At 52.0% G+C, this 18509-nt stretch overlaps 8 protein-coding genes across 8 annotated transcripts; 5 read left to right on the top strand and 3 right to left on the bottom strand.

Moving 5' to 3' along the window:
• Positions 1–68: 68 nt before the first annotated feature.
• Positions 69–1995, top strand: COCSADRAFT_102164 (uncharacterized protein; the record flags this gene model as incomplete). Its single annotated transcript, XM_007706857.1, has 2 exons — positions 69–1088; positions 1141–1995. The coding sequence occupies 2 exons, from the start codon at positions 69–71 to the stop codon at positions 1993–1995; spliced, it is 1875 nt and encodes a 624-aa protein (XP_007705047.1).
• Positions 1996–3633: 1638 nt separating this feature from the next.
• COCSADRAFT_101775 (uncharacterized protein) lies at positions 3634–5856 on the bottom strand (the record flags this gene model as incomplete). The annotated part of the gene is made up of 4 exons (XM_007706858.1): positions 3634–4899; positions 4947–5323; positions 5373–5533; positions 5585–5856. 4 exons carry the CDS (start codon positions 5854–5856, stop codon positions 3634–3636), a joined length of 2076 nt encoding a protein of 691 aa, XP_007705048.1.
• A 427-nt stretch (positions 5857–6283) lies between these two features.
• On the top strand, positions 6284–7429 carry COCSADRAFT_194079 (uncharacterized protein; the record flags this gene model as incomplete). Its single annotated transcript, XM_007706859.1, has 4 exons — positions 6284–6708; positions 6743–6857; positions 6971–7219; positions 7362–7429. The coding sequence occupies exons 1-4, from the start codon at positions 6679–6681 to the stop codon at positions 7427–7429; spliced, it is 462 nt and encodes a 153-aa protein (XP_007705049.1). The 5' UTR covers positions 6284–6678.
• A 129-nt stretch (positions 7430–7558) lies between these two features.
• Positions 7559–9372, bottom strand: COCSADRAFT_257183 (uncharacterized protein). Its single transcript, XM_007706860.1, has 2 exons — positions 8053–9372; positions 7559–7870 (listed from the first exon to the last, which is right to left on the bottom strand). The coding sequence occupies exons 1-2, from the start codon at positions 9257–9259 to the stop codon at positions 7800–7802; spliced, it is 1278 nt and encodes a 425-aa protein (XP_007705050.1). The 5' UTR covers positions 9260–9372; the 3' UTR covers positions 7559–7799.
• A 287-nt stretch (positions 9373–9659) lies between these two features.
• On the top strand, positions 9660–12678 carry COCSADRAFT_152920 (uncharacterized protein). The gene is made up of 2 exons (XM_007706861.1): positions 9660–9760; positions 9816–12678. Exons 1-2 carry the CDS (start codon positions 9707–9709, stop codon positions 12279–12281), a joined length of 2520 nt encoding a protein of 839 aa, XP_007705051.1. The 5' UTR covers positions 9660–9706; the 3' UTR covers positions 12282–12678.
• A 1179-nt stretch (positions 12679–13857) lies between these two features.
• On the bottom strand, positions 13858–15127 carry COCSADRAFT_41177 (uncharacterized protein). Its single transcript, XM_007706682.1, has one exon. The coding sequence runs from the start codon at positions 14775–14777 to the stop codon at positions 13932–13934; it is 846 nt and encodes a 281-aa protein (XP_007704872.1). The 5' UTR covers positions 14778–15127; the 3' UTR covers positions 13858–13931.
• Positions 15128–15295: 168 nt separating this feature from the next.
• COCSADRAFT_41178 (uncharacterized protein) lies at positions 15296–16752 on the top strand. Its single transcript, XM_007706683.1, has 5 exons — positions 15296–15518; positions 15568–15647; positions 15703–15816; positions 15866–16177; positions 16229–16752. The coding sequence occupies exons 1-5, from the start codon at positions 15404–15406 to the stop codon at positions 16562–16564; spliced, it is 957 nt and encodes a 318-aa protein (XP_007704873.1). The 5' UTR covers positions 15296–15403; the 3' UTR covers positions 16565–16752.
• Positions 16753–17185: 433 nt separating this feature from the next.
• COCSADRAFT_347867 (uncharacterized protein) lies at positions 17186–18455 on the top strand (the record flags this gene model as incomplete). The annotated part of the gene is made up of 5 exons (XM_007706862.1): positions 17186–17199; positions 17324–17513; positions 17569–17616; positions 17675–17902; positions 17956–18455. 5 exons carry the CDS (start codon positions 17186–17188, stop codon positions 18148–18150), a joined length of 675 nt encoding a protein of 224 aa, XP_007705052.1. The 3' UTR covers positions 18151–18455.
• Between the last annotated feature and the right edge of the window lie 54 nt (positions 18456–18509).

Consider the following 18509-nt stretch of genomic DNA (forward strand, 5'->3'; position numbering starts at 1 on the left):
ACTCTCCATGGCGAGCACGTAGACGTGCGTATTTTCTCCTCCCAATCCCTCTACCTTCTTTTCGCAACATGGCCGGCCGCTATTCCAACTTGCCACTCCCGACTCGCGATTCACTCGAACTGGCCTCTCTCGCTTCGTCCTCGCATGCCTCTCCCCGTTCTTCTCACGAGTCTTCTTCCTCGGGCGCGCCCTCTTCGCGCAGACTGTCCTTTGACGACGAGGATCCCTTGTCCGAACTGAACCCTGCCGGCCATGACCTGAGCCGACCGCGGCGCACTCGCACCTACAGCGTGTCCTCCGCCTTTGACTTTGCCCCGAATCTGTTTCCTCTGTCAAGCACCGCACAGGGATACACGGCCCTAGGCGCGCCTGCGAACCCGGCCTTGGATCCTTCCAATGCTCTTAATGGCGGCTCATTAGAGAAGAACAAGAGCTTGACATACCTTAATGGACTGTCGCTAGTAATTGGTCTTATAATAGGGAGCGGCATCTTCTCCTCACCCTCACAGGTCAACAAAAATGCAGGATCGCCTGGCGCGTCGCTGCTGGTCTGGCTCGTTGCTGGAATATTGGCATGGACGGGCGCGGCGAGCTACGCTGAGCTAGGAGGCGCTATACCCCTCAATGGTGGCGCCCAAGTCTACCTGTCAAAAATCTTTGGCGAGTGGGCAGGTTTCTTGTTCACATGGTGCGCAGTCATGGTGCTGAAGCCGGGCTCGGCAGCCATCATCGCGATCATCTTTGGTGAATACGTGGTGCGCGCCGTCATTGGAGCCGAGGCTGTAGATGCGGGCACATGGTTGAACAAGAGTGTGGCACTGGTAGGACTTGTGATTGTCACACTGGTCAATTGTATCTCCACAAAACTGGGTACGCGAAGCGCCGACGTCTTCATGTTCTTGAAGTTCTTCGCTCTGCTAGGGGTCACAGTAATTGGCATCGTGGTGGCAGCAACAGGTCTGTCGTATAAAGGCAAGGCCAATGACGACTGGAAGCATCATGGCTGGTTTGAAGACACGAGCGAAAATGTCAGTAATTGGGCCGTCGCGCTATACGCCGGGCTGTGGGCATTCGATGGCTGGGACAATGTAGGTTCACCACCACCTCCACTCATCTGCTCATATCCACTAACACTCCCAGGTCAACTATGTCACAGGAGAATTCAAGAATCCCACTCGTGATCTTCCCCGCGTCATCCACACCTCCCTCCCGCTCGTCATACTCTGCTACATTCTCGCCAACATCTCCTACTTCCTTGTCCTCCCCGCGTCAGTCATCGAGTCTTCCAACACCGTCGCTGTAGCCTTTGGCTCGCAAGTCTTCGGTCCCGTTGGCGCCCTAATCCTCGCCTTATTCGTCTCGGGCTCCTGTTTTGGCGCGCTCAATGCTACAACATTTACATCTGGTCGCCTCGTCTACGCGGCAGGCAAGGAGGGCTATCTCCCCTCCATGTTCGGCAACATAGGCCTAGGCAAGAACCACTGCGCTATCCGTCTACACTCCCTCAACGCAAACCAATCAAAGAGCAAAATACCCCAGAAACTCGTGGATTGGTTCGCAGATGAAGACGCAGGCTTCTTCTTCACTCCGATTTCTGCCATGTTACTCAACGCCTTTCTCACAACCATCTACATCATCGTCGGTTCCTTCGATACACTAGTCACCTTCTACGGCGTCGCGGGCTACGCCTTTTACTTCCAAACCGTCCTCGGTCTTATTGTCCTGCGCGTCCGCGAACCAGATCTAGAGAGACCGTACAAAACGTGGATCACCACGCCCATCATCTTCTGTTGCGTCAGCCTCTTCCTGCTCAGCAGAGCCGTCTTCGCCGAGCCCCTCCAGACGCTCCTCGTCGTCGCCTTCATGGTTGTCGGCCTCATCATTTGGTTTGCATGGGTGGGACGGCGTAGGGGGAAGGAAAATACAAAGTTCCGTATGCCAGATGAGGGCAGCGAGAAGGTTGGATGGAAGTTCTGGCAGCGGTGGAGGAAATGAACATTTACGTTATTATTTGCTTATGACTGTTGTTTATAGCCTATAGGGGGCTATGTAACGATGTGTATGATGGTTTACCCAACTTTCTATGGTACCTTCATGCCCCTTTTCCCCCCCCATTCTTGAGCCAGATTGGGTGGTTGTTTTGATATGTAACCGCTATGTTCGGAATGAAGAAATGGCAAATTCCCTATCTCCGTCTTATCGTTCCTGTTTTTTTTGTCTTGCTCTGCTCACGGTACGTCAGTAGTCTACTTAATTTCCTTCCCTCTTGAAGCGTTATGCATTCACTCCTTTGCATCAAAAACTACCAAACACCGACTCTACGTCCTACCTTCCTCTTTTCTTCGCTCTACAGCATCCTCCTTGTTTCAGAGCAGAGATATCGAGTCGAGTCAAGTCGGTCCGTTTTCCTTGCTTTGCTGTGCTTCAAACTCGCATTGGCATGTTGAATGGGGTAGCCGGTTGGAGTTAGTTGGAGGGAAGGGGAATGACTCAACTTCGGGCTGCATATACTTGTTTTTTTCCAGTGTGTTAGATGTGATAGGAAAGTGATCATGAATCAGTTCAAGGCTGACTCGTCATTTTTTGAGGGAAAAAACAACCCCCTCCGTGTGGGATATAATGCATATTGTAAGAAGATACGAGGATTTGAGTTTCTTTCTTTTCATTCTATATTCTGTGTGATTTTTGAGCTATATGACAAGGCTGGGGGTTGGCAAGTTTATTCTTGCTTCTAGGTTTTTTTGCAAATAGAAAGAATAACACTTGACTAGTATATAGCTACAAAAAAAGACTTGGTATGTACCAAAGAAGGGTGAGCCCTTGAAGTCTTTTCTTCTCTCACTCTCCTCAGTGATAGAGGGTACATTAGGGGAGCTCAATGAAGAGCTTCAAGGGGAGACAAGGAGGAAAGGGCCAAGAGAGATGAGAAGAAAAAATGAGACATGGAGAAAAGTAAGATAGAATTTAGGGGGTTAGGAGGAAGGGAGGACTCGCTCAAGACGCAGCCGGTGATTGCGCGGAAAACAGAAAACAAAACGAGTGGATGTACTGTGCCAATCCATAGGGGATGAAATAGAGGGAAGGAGTTGGGATCATAGTGCGCAGCACCAGGTGTGTGTGTGTAGAAAAAAACAAGATGTCGATAGTTATCGTAAAGGAATGTTCGTATCGTGAGCTGACGTAATGAGGAGTAGTAGTAAGGGAGCCCAAGCTTCTATACCCGCCAGAGGGAGAGAGCGCCCAAGTGTAAGAACCCAGAGCCGTGATACAATGCCCCAGGCAGTGCAGTGACGCAACATGGCCTGTGCGAGACGCCCATGTGTCGCGGAGGCATGAACATGGGTTTCCACATGAAACCGAACCCGTAACGCCTGTGGAGTCAGGCCCAAGACAGTACCAAGAGGCGCGGCGAACCCCCCTCCGGACCCAACCTTCTCTTCCTGGAAAGTTTGTGTGAGAGATAGAGAGATGAAAAAAATAGAAAAGAAGAAGAAATAGAAAAATATCCGCCCCAAGACTTTGCATACATCCTAGTAATCATACAGCGGCGCAGTCGCCGAAATTCCGGTCTAGAGATAGAAAGGAAAAAGAACGCTCCTCCTCATGTTTCATGCAGCGCTCAGGCCAAAGCACTCAGATCCAACCTTTGGTAGGTGAGGCTCCTCGTTGCATTGTGCCTGCGCCAAGTGGGATGCGTGCCGTGGGTGATGGCGCCGCGCTGTTGCCACTTATTGTCCGTGTGAGCAGGTTGGCTGATCCAGGTGTGCTTGGTAGTGATGCCGTTGTAGGTGAGCCGGCAGACGAGGTAGGTGTGATGGGGTTCATCCGGAGTCCGCTTACACAAACTGGTGGGGGAACTGCGGGCTGGGTAGGAGGTGCAGAGTGAAAGAGGGGATCCGCTGACTGAGGTGGTGGGGATTGTAGTACCCTTTCGCGCTGGGTCTTGAGGTATTCGCTTGAGTTGGCTACGGGCGCCAGAGGAAATGCCGGTGCTCGGTTGGGGCTGTTGGCCCTAGGTCTGAATGACTCCTCTGCCAGCGATGCATTGGTTGAGCTGCCCGGGATTATGAGGCTCAGAGACTCACCACTGGTCTGGGTGGCAGATCGCTGTAGTGGTGGAACATCGCGTTCTACTCGGGTGCATTTGCCTGCTGCGAGTGTGGCGGGTGCAACGGAGAAACGGAGGCCAATCTGCACAGTTGCGCTGCTATCGGTACTAGCCATGCGTTTGTGTCGGTCAGCGAAAGGTAGCTTCGGCATGCCAGGGAAGTCAAACGCATCGCTGACGTTGGTGACTGAGCCTCGTCGGGTGAAGCGCCTCATGGCAAGCTTGGAAACTGAAGCTGGGTCTTGTGTAGCATTGGGGTCGTAGACTGTCGCTGGAAGGCGCGGTACTTCTTCAGCTCGTGTAGGAAACAAAGAATAGCTTAGTTTGCGTTCATGCGAATTCATGGCATCCTTCTCAAGCATCGGGGGGAGAGGCCACTCAGTAGGGTCGATTCTGCTTCCTGATCTGGCCGACGATGGTGTCAAAGCGCGTTCGGGTCGTTCAAAGTACTCAGGGTCGATATCCGAGCGGTTCTTCTCGGGCCCGACATCGATCAAACCCTGCCGGCTATCCAGACGTTGAGTTGTGTGGAGTCCCATTGGTCCACTGATCTGCATCTCCAAATCGCTCGGGCCAAAGAATCGTATTTTGGGGCGTTGGTGTCTTGCAGGGCCTTTCAGCTCATCCATGGGACGAATGACCATGCGCGTTGCGTTTGTACGGAGGAAGAGATGGAAGAAGGTGAAGACCATGCCTGAGGAGAAGAGCGAGATTTCGGCAATTCGAGAAGCCGCGAGTGCCTGCATGAATTCTCTTCGGAGAGATTGAACTTCGACTGGAATTACAAGAGCCTATGCACGTTAGATGAGACATGCGTGAAATAGCGGTAAACACTCACATAGATTAACGCGGTCACTATCAAGAAGTAGGTCATACGTGAGGCTGAAATACGCTCATTGTGATCCAGACCCGGTGTTCTCATTAATTGGATACTGACGAGTGCTGCCACAGACAGCAAGGAGAAGACGAGGATGGAAAGAATGGACAGCATCAGGCGGTCGTATCGCATAGGGAACCAGATGAGGCTGCCAAAGCAAACGTTGGACATTGGCCATACAACAGTCGGTATCCATGTGAGCATCAGCAAGAGCGATACCACAGCGATGCATATCGTTGTGTTCCAGTTGCCACGCGGAGCAAAACGTTCTTGCCGGAATGCTCGGACAAGCGTCTCAATACCGAAGACGAGTGTGATGAATCCGACTAGGAAGATGGCTGTGATGGTCAGACGGTACTTTGGTGGGCTAAAGAAGATGAAACCTACTAGGAAATGTGATCATTGCTAGGCTTCGACAACTCCTAGAGAATACACTTTGAAGGGTCGTGCCCTGCACTGAGACGAAGATAATCTGTTGTATGACGGCACCAGAGGCCAGCGCAAGTGGAAAGGTTTCGGCGGGATGGACATTGTGGAGGGCGTTGAATCTCCTGCAACTTGGTCAGCAATGGTCCACGTTCCTCGGGCGCCGTACTGACTTCTTCCTTGGTAGAACCTGAAGAGCTGCTGCTCGTCGTGCATCTGAGATGATTCGATGGACCGTTAACAATGCCAATGCAAGACTGAAGGCTCCGAGGGTCAGATGGGTTGTGCGGAGCGTTTGGACTTGCTGCAGCTGCAGGGACGCGATCAAGGTCCTAGTCGAGTTGTTTTGGGTCCAGGGAACTTGTCGAGCGGCAGAAGTATTCAGAGTCAAGTTGAAGTGCGACCGGGCCTCGAGCTGGGGAAAGTAATCCGCCCATGATCCCATCTTGCCAACTCCAGTTACAACAGGTGTTAGTAGGAAATAGGTGGTCTCGCTGGTAACCAGCAGCGGCTAAAGAAAGGAAATAGACTAGGTATTCATGGAGACTGCGTGGCTGACGTCGTTAACGAAGGAGAAACCAGCTCGAGGAAAAAAGAAAGGAATTGCCTAAGCCTGCCAGCAGAGCAAAAAAAGAAGGGGAAAGAGCGTGAACATTAGACGTAAGAGACGAGAGACGGGCATGAGACTCCAAACGGTATATGACAAAACCACTGGGTGGTACCAGCAACGCACGGTTTCGGGGTGGCGGCCCTAAGGCGTCTGTTCGGTCACTTACTGGGAAGGGCCCACATTGGCAATGGCTGAGTCTTGCCATATCACAGGCCGCCCATTCCCGCGCGCTCGCTGATTGAGGGGGGGTTTCACCCTCATGCGAGCCACGTGTGCTAGGTAGCCATGGCAGCGGAAGTAGCGAGACCCGTGCAGACGTTGTGACCCCTGGCCCTCGCTGGCCAACATGGGAAAAGATGCTGTGGAGTTGGCTAGACCCCGGTCTTTGCTGTCAAGACCACCGAGCTGGTAGCTCTTAGTCAGACGTCATGGCTTGACGTTGCCGTGCTGGCCGGTCCCGCAGGATCCGTGCAAGTGCAAGTGTGTAGTAGTATAGGACACGGGTGCTGCACACTGTGGATGCGGGTGCAACAGTCGTCTGTCAACTCGAGCGGTTACTGTAAAGACTACATTGTCTTCTGGCGCATATTTCTATAATTGGTCTCTGGACAGAGCTATTTTCAACGTGTGGAAGCGCTGGGGGTGGACGAACCGCCCATGGGCAGTCGTTGTGGTAAGGTGGTTGAGGTCAGACTAGAGTTCTGATGCTTGCTGGGTTTAGGTTGTGCCGCAGATCCTCGCTTGTGCCCTGTCCGAGACAACAAGACCTCCAGAACCCTGGTCAGCTCAACGGTTACTAGGCCAGGCCTGCCAGAACATGACACGATGCGCAGCGAGTGAGGTTGGCCAAAACGTACAAGCAATACATGACCAGAACCTCGTGGGATAGACTAGGCCGTCAGCGTGCATGCTGCATTGAATCTAGTCGTCGACGTGATTAACCACACAGCCTCTACCAAACATTCAAAAACCTTAGATTACAGGATTGCGGAGAAGTCGCCCCGCATCGAGAGTGGAAGAGGCTCTGTGGGCGAATCAGCTGGTACTTCGACATCCACCATTGCGACATGCGGTATGAATGGCCTCTACACTAGATGGTTCCAGAAGGGCGTGGTGAACAATACTCAAATTCGGATTGCGGGTCTGGGAAACGAGACCCTCAAGACTGACTGTCAGTTATCGTCACAGATCCATCGTTGTGAGTGTGGCAAACGACCGCCTTGCGACTCGTTCGCTGGTTGGCTGGCTCATAGAGAGTGTCTACACGGTTTCATCACTGCCTTTTTCTCACCGTGAGAGACCATTGTCCCGCAGCCACCGTGTACCTACAATTTGGGCAGGGAATCATCCTAAAGCAATCAGACCTCTAGATTGGTTCGCTGGTCTCGAGACACAAACTAGTGCATGAAGTACACAGGAGCGCGTAGTGGACATGGCATACCTGACAGCGCCACTTCAACACCACGCACCTACCAAACTCAATTCAGCCACCACACAGCAAAGTGGGCTGTGGCGTGCAAGCTTGCCTCAGGTTATTCTCCGATGATGCACTCCACAGTCCACAGCTCTACAGAGAAGTTTCGTGGTCGTCGTCATGTGGACATTGCGATTACCAGAATCAAGGATAAATTAAAGTATATTTTCTTTTCGCGGTAGGTCAGTGCCTTGTTGAGTGCCACAGATGTAACAAAAAGGTGTTTGCTCATATGGCAGGACTCTGCTTATGTGAGAATGATATGCAAACTTTTCTTTTGAGTCGGTCTTGCACAAAGCCTGACTTAGGTCGACTCTGCGTATTCTTCAAGATATGAGACAAGTAGCTTTGCACCGTCTAGCGAGACTGCATTATCTGGTGGACAAGTCGGGTTAGCTCGAGTTTTTGGGGTAGGTATATCCCGGCTGAGGGATATCCGCACATTCGACCGTGGTCGGATGCGAACCAGACAGGGGAGCGCATCTCCACAAGACTACTGACGAATGCATGACTGGCAGTGCGATCAATGCCGGAGAAAAAAACACGGGGGGACTTACAGTTACTAGCACGGATACCACCGACACTCCTGTGTCCCTTCAGACCAAGTAGACCTTTCTTCTCTGCACCTAAGAGGAAGGCCTTTTCCTTGTCTTCAGCTCCGCCATGGACCCTAAAGCAAATGTTCATCCTACTGCGCGCAGACTTGTCTGGGACAACTTGATAGATGTCTGGATACTTATCAAGCGTCCCATAGATAAGGCTGGCCTTTTCGTTTGAGATTTCCTCCTGGCCGCCAATACGCTTAGCTCCATACGAGTTGACAAGTCCAGACATGACCTGACCAGCCACCCAAACATCAAAGATGGGCAAAGTGTTGTACAAAGAGTTGTTTTTCGCAATCGTAGGGTAGTCGAGCACAATTGGGCCTACAGCCAAGTTGAGTTCTCTTAGCAGGTCAGGCGAGGCCGGCGTCGAGTGAGGCGGAAGAAGTGACTTCCGCATGATGACGATAGCGATGCCGGTATTGCCAATGTTCTTTTGCGCGCCACCAAAGATGACTGCATACTTGCTCACGTCGACCTTGCGGGAAATGAAGTTGGAGGACATGTCCGCACAGACCAGGGGCGCGTCATCGCCCTCTAGGCTTTGCGGGAAGGAGGGGAACTCGACTCCGTCGACGGTCTCGTTGTCGCAGTAATATACGAGGGCCGGTCCGCCCGTTGAGCGCGACGTAAGGGCCCACTGGTCCTCTGAGGGGATCTTCCCGAACTTGCCATTGTTGGCTTTGCGCGCATCGACGGCTATATTTACGTGCTTGGCTCCTACAAGGCGGGCGGCTTCTTGCGATGCCTTGAGCGACCACGAACCTGTAACGAGATAGTCAAGCTTGAGCTCTTCATCCACCACCTTGCGAAGTCTTTTGAGCACCTCGTCTTTGTTGTCGCCCACCTCTTGGGCAATTTTCGCTCGCTTCTTCTCTACCCATATCGAGACGAGATTGTAGACAGCGGCACTGAACTCGCCAGTACCGCCGCTCTGAAGGAAGAGGATTTCGTAGTCGTCAGGGATTTCGAGCAGCTGAGTGAGGGCCTGCTTCGCCTCTGCGAGAATCTCGTTGGCCTCGGGTGAGCGATGGGAGATTTCGCAGAGGCCAATGCCCTTGTCTCTGTAGTTCAGCAGCGCCTGCGAGGCTCTCTCGAGCACCTCGGTGGGGAGAGGAGCGGGGCCAGCCCCAAAGTAGGTGACGTCTGAACGGTTGACCATGTCGGCGAGCAAAGGTACGGCAGAGTTTGTGGTGTTGTGTGAATGACTGGAAATGAGCAGGTTTATAGAGTGCTGGGCAAAGAGGGGTTGATGTATAGTAAAGTTTTGTCTTGCATCGTGCGTCGCGTCATAAGGATGACTCCCATTCTAGTCAGCCAGACTTGCCATGGAGACAGCCGATCTCGCAGACCGTCCATGTAGTCGTTAATCGGCCCTGGGTGCCGCATCACACATGCGGCATAAGAGCATGTATTACTGTGTCGGCGTTGAAGGCCTGCAGCCGTCCAATGGCAGGCGCAGGGAATCCGATGACTGCGGCCGGTTTCGGTGGTGAGCGGGTGGGTCGCAATTTTTGGCCCAAACTCTGGGGAAGAGGCGGCATACATAGAAACTCGTGTATCGCCTGCAAATCGCCGCCGCTGTTTCTGTCCCTCTCCAGCACAAGCAATGGCAATGTCATTACGGGCAGCGCGCCTGCTAGGCCGCAGGCAGATAGCAGCAGTATGTTTCTTTGTCAAATGTCGTCTTTGACTTCACCATCTAACCGCACATACAGCCACGGGTGAGCGTTGCTCTCCGCGCCTCTTCGCAATTGCCTCGATTCCATGCCACCCCGCGAGCCTTCTCTGCATTGGCCAGCCAACATGATGCTCAGGATGTGTTTCCCTCGATGAAGGAGAGCCCTGCCGCCAGCTTCCTCTCTTCGCTCAACGAAACTCCCAAAACACCCCAGACCCTTACGGAAAAGATTGTTCAGCGACATGCCGTCGGCGTGGCCCCGGGCAAGGTCCTTCGCTCTGGCGACTATGTGACGCTGCAGCCGCACAAGTGCATGACCCACGACAACTCGTGGCCGGTTGCGCTCAAGTTTATGGGCATCGGCGCCACTAAAATTAGCGACCCCGGCCAGATTGTCATGACGCTCGATCACGATGTTCAGAACAAGTCGGAAAAGAACCTCAAAAAGTACAGCCAGATTGAGGAGTTTGCCAAGACCCACAATGTCGTCTTCTACCCTGCCGGGCGTGGCATTGGCCACCAGATTATGGTCGAGGAGGGCTACGCCTGGCCAGGCACCCTGGCCGTGGCCTCCGACAGTCACTCCAACATGTACGGAGGCATTGGTTGCTTGGGTACTCCGGTAGTACGAACCGACGCTGCGAGCATTTGGGCTACCGGAAAGACCTGGTGGCAGATTCCACCCGTCGCAAAGGTTACACTCAATGGCAAGATGCCTGCGGGCGTGACTGGCAAGGACGTAATTGTTGCGCTGGCTGGGCTCTTCAACAAGGACGAGGTTCTCAATCATGCTATCGAGTTTACTGGAACCGACGAGACCCTGGGCAGTATTCCAATCGACGACCGTCTTACCATTGCCAATATGACTACAGAGTGGGGCGCTCTGACGGGACTGTTTCCTATCGATGCCACGCTTCATGGCTGGCTACGGGCCAGGGCCACACTAGCAGCCATGGGAGAAGGCCAGGCCAAGGACCACCACCGTCAACAATTCCTCCATGAGCGCATCGACAAACTCTTTACTGCCACTGGTATCGTCGGCCAGCAGCTGGGCCACATCTTCAAACCTGCGTTGGCAGCGGACAAGGGCGCTGTATACGCCAAAGAGCTCTTCTTGGATCTTTCCACCTTGTCACCATACGTCTCAGGTCCCAACTCCGTCAAGGTTGCTACTCCTTTGCCCGAGTTGCAGAGCCAGAACATCCCCATTAACAAGGCCTATCTCGTGTCGTGCACAAACTCCCGTGCCTCTGATCTTGCTGCTGCCGCAAACGTCTTCAAGGATGCAGCTGTTCTGAACGGTGGCAAGATCCCCAAGATTCCAGACAATGTCAAGTTCTACATCGCCGCTGCTTCTATCCCAGAACAGAAAGCTGCAGAGGAGGCAGGCGATTGGCAGGCTCTTCTAGAAGCAGGCGCTCAGCCCTTGCCTTCAGGTTGTGGTCCTTGCATCGGCCTTGGTACTGGTCTTCTTGAGCCTGGCGAGGTTGGCATCAGTGCAAGCAATCGCAACTTCAAGGGTCGCATGGGCTCTCCCGATGCAAAGGCATACTTGGCAAGCCCTGAAGTCGTTGCAGCTAGCGCCCTATCTGGTAAAATTTCTGGCCCCGGGTGGTACCAAGCTCCTGAAGGCTACGAGGGTGTTCGACGAGGAGAAGGCGATGGCATTCCCGCCGAAGAGCGAATGATGACCATCGAAGACATGCTTGAGAAGGCCATCAAAGACGCTGAGGCCGCTATCGACACCTTCAGTACTAGCGAGCCTGACACGCAGTCTGTCAACCCACCTGCAGCGGCAGACTCGGAGGCTGAAACTTTGACTGAAATCCTGCCAGGGTTCCCGGAAAAGATTAGCGGCGAGATTGTCTTCTGCGACGCCGACAATATCAACACGGACGGTATCTACCCCGGTAAATACACGTACCAGGATGATGTGACGCGCGAAAAGATGGCAGAAGTATGCATGGAGAACTATGACCCCAGCTTTGGCCAGGTGGCTAAGGCTGGTGATGTCCTGGTTTCAGGCTTCAACTTTGGCTGCGGCAGCAGTCGTGAGCAGGCCGCAACTGCCATCCTGGCCAAGGGCATTCCGCTAGTTGTTGCTGGTAGCTTTGGCAATATTTTCAGCAGGAACAGTATCAACAACGCTTTGATGGGTGTTGAGGTGCCCAAGCTAGCCAACCGCCTCCGCGAGGTCTTTTCATCAAATGATGCCTCGTCGTCGCAACAAGCCGTCAAGGAACCTTCAAACAATAGCGAATCGCTCGACTCGCCACCGCCAGCCGCTGCAGCCCAGCCCAGCCAAGCTAAGCAACTAACGCGCCGCACCGGATGGACCCTGGAGTGGGACGTCCGAAGGAGCACTGTTTCCGTCCAGGAAGGACCCAATGGCGCCAAATGGAACGTCAAGGTCGGTGAACTGCCACCCAATGTCCAGGAAATCATTGCTCTCGGTGGCTTGGAGAACTGGGTCAAGAAGGAAATCGGCAGCCCTCCCTCGTGAGTGGTGCAGTGTGATGCGCGGTTAGTTGGGGCGTGTATAAATCTTGTGTATACCCATTTGAAAAATTGCATGGGCGGCGTTTCAAACAGTTATTGAAACTATCAAAAATTATGGTTTGAAATGAAGTAACGTGCATCACTTTTTGTACCGGAACAACGGGTGTAGCGAAATACCATCTTTAAAGCAAGGTTGGGAGGTAAGAAAAATGTATTCAAAGATATTTCATACGCTTTTAATGTTTCCATTTGCATGCAGTGTGTTGTATATACAAATGATGCTCGTATGGAAAAGTACGCAACAATCCAACTATGTGTTGTTAATACTTGAGCAGCGATATTTTATAGCCTTAGCTAGTACCTTAGTCTACGTCGGTATTATATTTTGAATCAAGAACGCGATTAGTATAATTCGCTATAAGTACTAAAGTAACGGGGCTGGCTTTATTATCTGCAACTGACATTTAGTTGGCCTTCCTTTTGCCATGTAAGCTTTGTTTTATGGCACTTTCTATTGGTCTTCATTCTATTATCAATAAAATATCCACTCCCGGCTAGGCACTCTTGCAAGGAGTAACGAAAGAGCTATTTTAGCGAGTGGCTATCCCGTAGAAGGCGAACATAGCCATCTAAAGAAGCATTGCGCTTTACTTTGCACCTCCCCGCCCCCCCTCGCCGCCGCACACAGACAAAGTTGTTCTGACTTCCTACTATTTTAGCTCTACACAGTAATACTTGAGTCCAGTCTTCTTGAACGCCGCAACTCCGTTCCCTACATCGCTAGTTAGCGCGAGAAATCTACAGTTTGGCGATTGCTATATATATATTACCGTGTACCTCTCCCATCTCATCACCGCCGCGAATTCATTTGAACTCGCGGCGGTGATGAGATGGGAAAGACGGACAAGAGGCGAAACATGGCGAATTTATAGGCATCGGTGCGCTGTGCTGCGCTGCTGTCCTTATTGCAACCATGGTTTGCTGTTCTGCTGCCTTCGTCGCAACCGTAGTTCGCTGTTTTGTTGCCTTCGTTGCAACCACAGTTGACCTTGTTATCGCGCCTAACAGGCGTTTGTTCATAGGCGTATGCCCATAGAGAAGTTGCTAGTATTACTGAATATCACTAGATAACCTTTTTAGGTTCGAAAGTAAGATATCGCTTACGTAAATCTTTGCTAAAGCTCCTAGGTTTTAGTATAAGTCTTCTATTTAAACCATTATCTTAACTATAAAGTAATTTCTTAATACCCGATTCTAGTAGGTTGCGGTGTAGTCTGCTATTCTTTTTTAAGAAAAACAATCCAGTAAGATTTATGCCAAACAGATACTCCAATTTAAGTCATAAATCATGCGACTCTTCATTCATATGAAGCAGATGTCGTCCCGTACCTAGAGAGAAAGGTTTCCACACCACTGTAATCTTTTGTATCGGTGGACATATATACTAGCTCAGAATCGACCCGAATACATATCTGAGTGGACAGATATAATCTTTTTACAATATCTGTAGGCTATAATACTGCGCTGGCGTCGAGCTGCCTATTTTCTTTTCGTCATGGCGGTCGTTCTGTAATAAAAGGGATGTACGTTAATTACCATGTTCAGGAACATTAATTTGCTCGCATAACTACCTGTAAAATATTTCAAAATAGTTTCACCTCCAGTAAACCGGCATTCCCTTCTCCCACCCCCTGATTCTACAACAGTACCAAGTATCCGACTCACTCGTCCCCTGCCCCCCGCTACTCTTCTGATCGATACTCGCATACACGCTCCACCCCTCCTCCTCCAGCATCTCCACCAGTGCCATAAGCAACTCCCTAACCTGCATAGTTGTCTTGCCCGTCGGCGACCACGGATAACCATGCAGCTCAAACTCCCAGATACCAGGCGCATACTCGCTCTGTCCCTTGAGCCATTCACTCCCTATCCTCTGCGGCAAACTTGCATACAACTCAGGCGGACAATCAATAAATCTTAGCCGACTCTGCCGCGAAAACGCTATACTGCACCACTCATGGCGCGCGGGCGGTGGAGCCTGGTACCGGAATAGCAACGTATCCTTGTCCGCTGCCGTCTTACTGACGTCCGTGGTAAGCGTTAGTATCCAGCCGTTCGCGTGCAGCGTTGATAGCACGCCTTTGACGAGCCGTCGTGCTTGCGCTGCATCTTTGCCAAAGCCACGCCAAGGGTAGCCGTCGAGCTTGATTTCGTGCGAGTTTGCGTAGGGCCGCTCGGAGGAGATGCCTTGGGGCCAGTTGGAGAGGATGGCACTTCGGCAGGCGGAGATGACGGGCTCGGGGAAGCGTAGAAAGCGGATACGATCTTCCATGTGAAGGGAGAGGGATGCGAAACGGGTTTGGAAGGGAGGTACTGGGGTGGAGGAGGAGGCTGCGTAGGAAGGTGGTCCGGGGATGGAGAGAGGACTGCCTTGGTGGATGTCGCTGGAGTCGTGTTTTGAATGGCCTGATGGCGATTTTCCACGGATTTTATCAAACATTGTGGTTGACAGACTGGTGGTTGACAGCCTGAAAATTAGGTTCTGTTGGAGTAGAGTAGTAAGTTCGAAGGTAAGGGGTTGTGCTGATGCGAGGTTTTATATTTCAATGGACAAGAACTGAACGCCTGATATCTTGTTATTCAGTAGTGATGATCATCGCCATCACATGTTCCACAGGGCTGTGCTCTTTGGTTGGAATCGCACCATGCTGTATTGGGTAATAATCCTTCAGGAATGTTGGTATTTTGGTGTTTTCGGCCAATTTGACCCCACCTTCCTGGTTGTGGCTGTTAACACACTGAAAGGAACTGGCGCTCTTGTCAGCCGCGCCCTTTTATCTCCTATTCAGGAAAAGGACGAAATAGCAATAGCATAATGAAAATGGTACCACTTGGAATTTATCAATGCATGTCGCACTGTCGGAATGTAATAATCCTGGGATGGTTCCTTACTAGCAGGGCTTAGCGGGGCGATACCGGCCTTTTTTTTTGATGGGCTTTCGTTGAACATCTTATCGGTAGCTCCAGTTTCTCACTGCTCGCCCGCCCCATTGCTCTGCGCTGCAAATTCCCTCTTCTCCCTTAGACAGTCTTTGCGTGTTTCTTCTTCGCACATTTCCTTTCACAATGACGCCATCACCTTCAGAAGCCGTAGCGAAAGTTGCGCAAGCGGCGTCGGGCACCGACTCGTCGGCTAAGGTATACAAGAGGGAGTCCAACACAGCCAGAGTTCTGGGTGCAGGTACACACGAGTCTCTCTGCAATTGAAAAATTAGGACTAACGGTTGCAGGATGTGCGGGAATTGCAGAGCTCATGGTGTTCCACCCAGTTGATACTACGGCGAAGCGATTGATGAGCAACATTGGCAAGGTGCGATACAATGTCACCATATGCACAACGACCATGTCTGACCCTGCGCATACAGATTGAATCCGCATCACATCTCAACAAGGTCGTCTTCAGGGACATGGCCTCCGCTTCCGCGTCCAGTCGATTCCTGTCTCTATTCCCCGGTCTCGGATACGCTGCAGCATACAAGGTAGATGAGATACTCAAAAATATGGGGGAGCCTTAACTGACAATGTCAGGTACTCCAACGAGTGTACAAGTTTGGTGGCCAGCCTTTCGTCAGGGACTACCTCGCGCAGAACCACGGTGGCAGCTTTGACCGTACGTTTGGCAAGGGCAACGGCAAGGCGATCATGCACGCGACTGCAGGTTCGATCATCGGTATTGGTGAAATTGTCCTCCTTCCGTTGGACGTGCTCAAGATCAAGCGACAAACAAACCCAGAGGCTTTCCGGGGCCGAGGACTCGTTAAGATTGTCTCTGACGAGGGCTTTGGACTTTACCGTGGTTGGGGATGGACGGCAGCACGTAACGCGCCTGGCTCGTTTGCGGTATGTTTGTATTCGGTGGAAAGACAAGTGCAAAGACTAACGCCGGCATAGCTATTTGGTGGTTCGGCGGTTGCCAAGGAGTACCTCTACAAGCTTTCAGACTACAACTCTGCGTCGTGGATGCAAAACTTTGTTGCATCCATCGCAGGTGCTAGCGCTTCGCTAGTAGTGTCTGCTCCTCTGGACGTTATCAAGACGCGCATCCAGAACAGGAACTTTGAGAACCCAGAGAGCGGCTTCAGGATCGTGTCCAACATGATGAAGCACGAAGGTTTCACTTCCTTCTTCAAGGGACTCACACCCAAGCTGCTCATGACGGGGCCTAAGCTCGTATTCTCCTTCTGGTTGGCGCAAACGCTGATCCCTGCGTTTGGCAAGATAATGTAATTTGTAAGCTGGCCGTGATCTGATGTCTGTACTATATGGGAAGCGCGGGGCTTTGGTTGCCTGGGACTGACAGACTGGGCTGCGTCGAATGTAACGACGTACGGTAGATCGCGCACTTTTGCAAGCGAACTATACATTCTCCATTCTTTCAGAGACTAGGTTGCAGATTGGTACACTTGTGAAACAGCGCCAGTGATGCATGCTTTGTCACGTGCGCGTCCACACAGCGCACTGCCTCATCATGGGAACGGCAGTGCCAAACGCTGGTTGAGCGATAACAAGGTTGCAGCTTTCAAGTCACTCAGGTCACATGTTAGACAGCGCTGCCAGTGTGCCCGATAGTGTCGCTAGGGTCGGTTAGGGGGTGGTCAGGCTGCTGTGAATGTGATGTTCGCTGGTGCGGACGGGATCCGGCAACCTGTGACCACGGATTTGGGGCTGAGTGCCAAGCTCCTTCACATCTGGTATCCACGCAGGGCACCTCATCGTCCTCCGCTTCCACCTCGTCCACCCCCGACGACGCGCGATACCCCACGATTCAGCCTCCAGCCGGCCTTTTTTTCTTTCTCAACCAACACCTTCTAGTCCTTACTTTTCCCATACCCCTGTAACGCCGCAAACATGAATCCTGAGTGGTACGTAACCTCCGCGCGAAGCCCACCGCCACAGGCCGACGAGCAATGACGATGTATCTGTGTACAGAGCCATGCTGACTTGAATGCCCACAGAGTGACCTCCATGCCCTGTAGCACAGCACAGCATCGGAGCTGCTGTTCCCCTGCCTACTGCAGACTGGCTACTGACGCTACTCTCTCCGCACAATAGATACGACTACCTCTTCAAGCTCCTCCTCATCGGTGACTCTGGTGTCGGAAAGTCCTGCTTGCTGCTCCGTTTTGCCGACGACACATACACTGAGAGCTACATTTCGACCATCGGTGTCGACTTCGTGCGTCTGCCTCGGTACTTGGTGCTGGTGCCTACGACGGACTAACATGTGCTAGAAAATCCGAACGATCGAGCTCGATGGCAAGACTGTAAAGCTGCAGATTGTGCGTACTCTTGCTGGATCCAGTGTCTTTTGGCTGCGAGTACTGATGGTGATTTTAGTGGGATACCGCCGGCCAAGAGCGTTTCCGAACCATTACTTCCTCCTACTACCGTGGCGCTCACGGCATCTGCGTCGTCTACGATGTCACCGACATGGACTCATTCAACAACGTCAAGCAGTGGCTGCAGGAGATTGACCGATATGCTACCGAGGGTGTTAACAAGCTATTGGTCGGCAACAAGTCCGATATGGCGGACAAGAAGGTTGTTGAGTACACCGTAGCAAAGGTATGTTCATTTCGTCGTTTCCATGTAGCTCTGGCATCTAACAGTATCACTAGGAATTTGCAGACAGCCTTGGCATTCCATTCCTCGAGACCTCCGCAAAGAGCGCCACCAACGTTGAGCAAGCTTTCCTGACCATGGCCCGCCAGATCAAGGAGCGCATGGGTACCACAACCGCCAACACCAAGCCCACAGTCCCCATCGGGCAAGGCCAGGGTGTGCAAAGCGGATCCGGTGGCGGTTGCTGCTAGAGAAGGAAGAGAAGAGTTCAAATGTGTCGGAGAAACGTATAAGCGTTCAATGAGGAGCGAGATACGACGTGGATGCCTGATTTCCGGTCTCTACATGGCGATTGCGAGAAGCAAAGTGGTACTGCCCTAGTGCGCACTGATACAAAGACGGCCATGATCTCTCCTTCGTCACCGTCTCTCCCTCTCCGTCTCAAGCTTTGTGCTAGCATGGCGACACGGATCGCATAGAATGGGGGCTCTCGTTTGGATTTCCGGGATATGCTGGTTTCTGCATTGCAATTTGTGATGGCCGCTAGGTCCTCTGTTTCCTTCGGTGCGTTCTAGGTGTTCTTAATATGGACAATCATACTTTATCCCAG

This window comes from Bipolaris sorokiniana (assembly GCF_000338995.1).
Source record: "Bipolaris sorokiniana ND90Pr unplaced genomic scaffold COCSAscaffold_17, whole genome shotgun sequence".
NCBI lineage: Eukaryota > Fungi > Ascomycota > Dothideomycetes > Pleosporales > Pleosporaceae > Bipolaris > Bipolaris sorokiniana.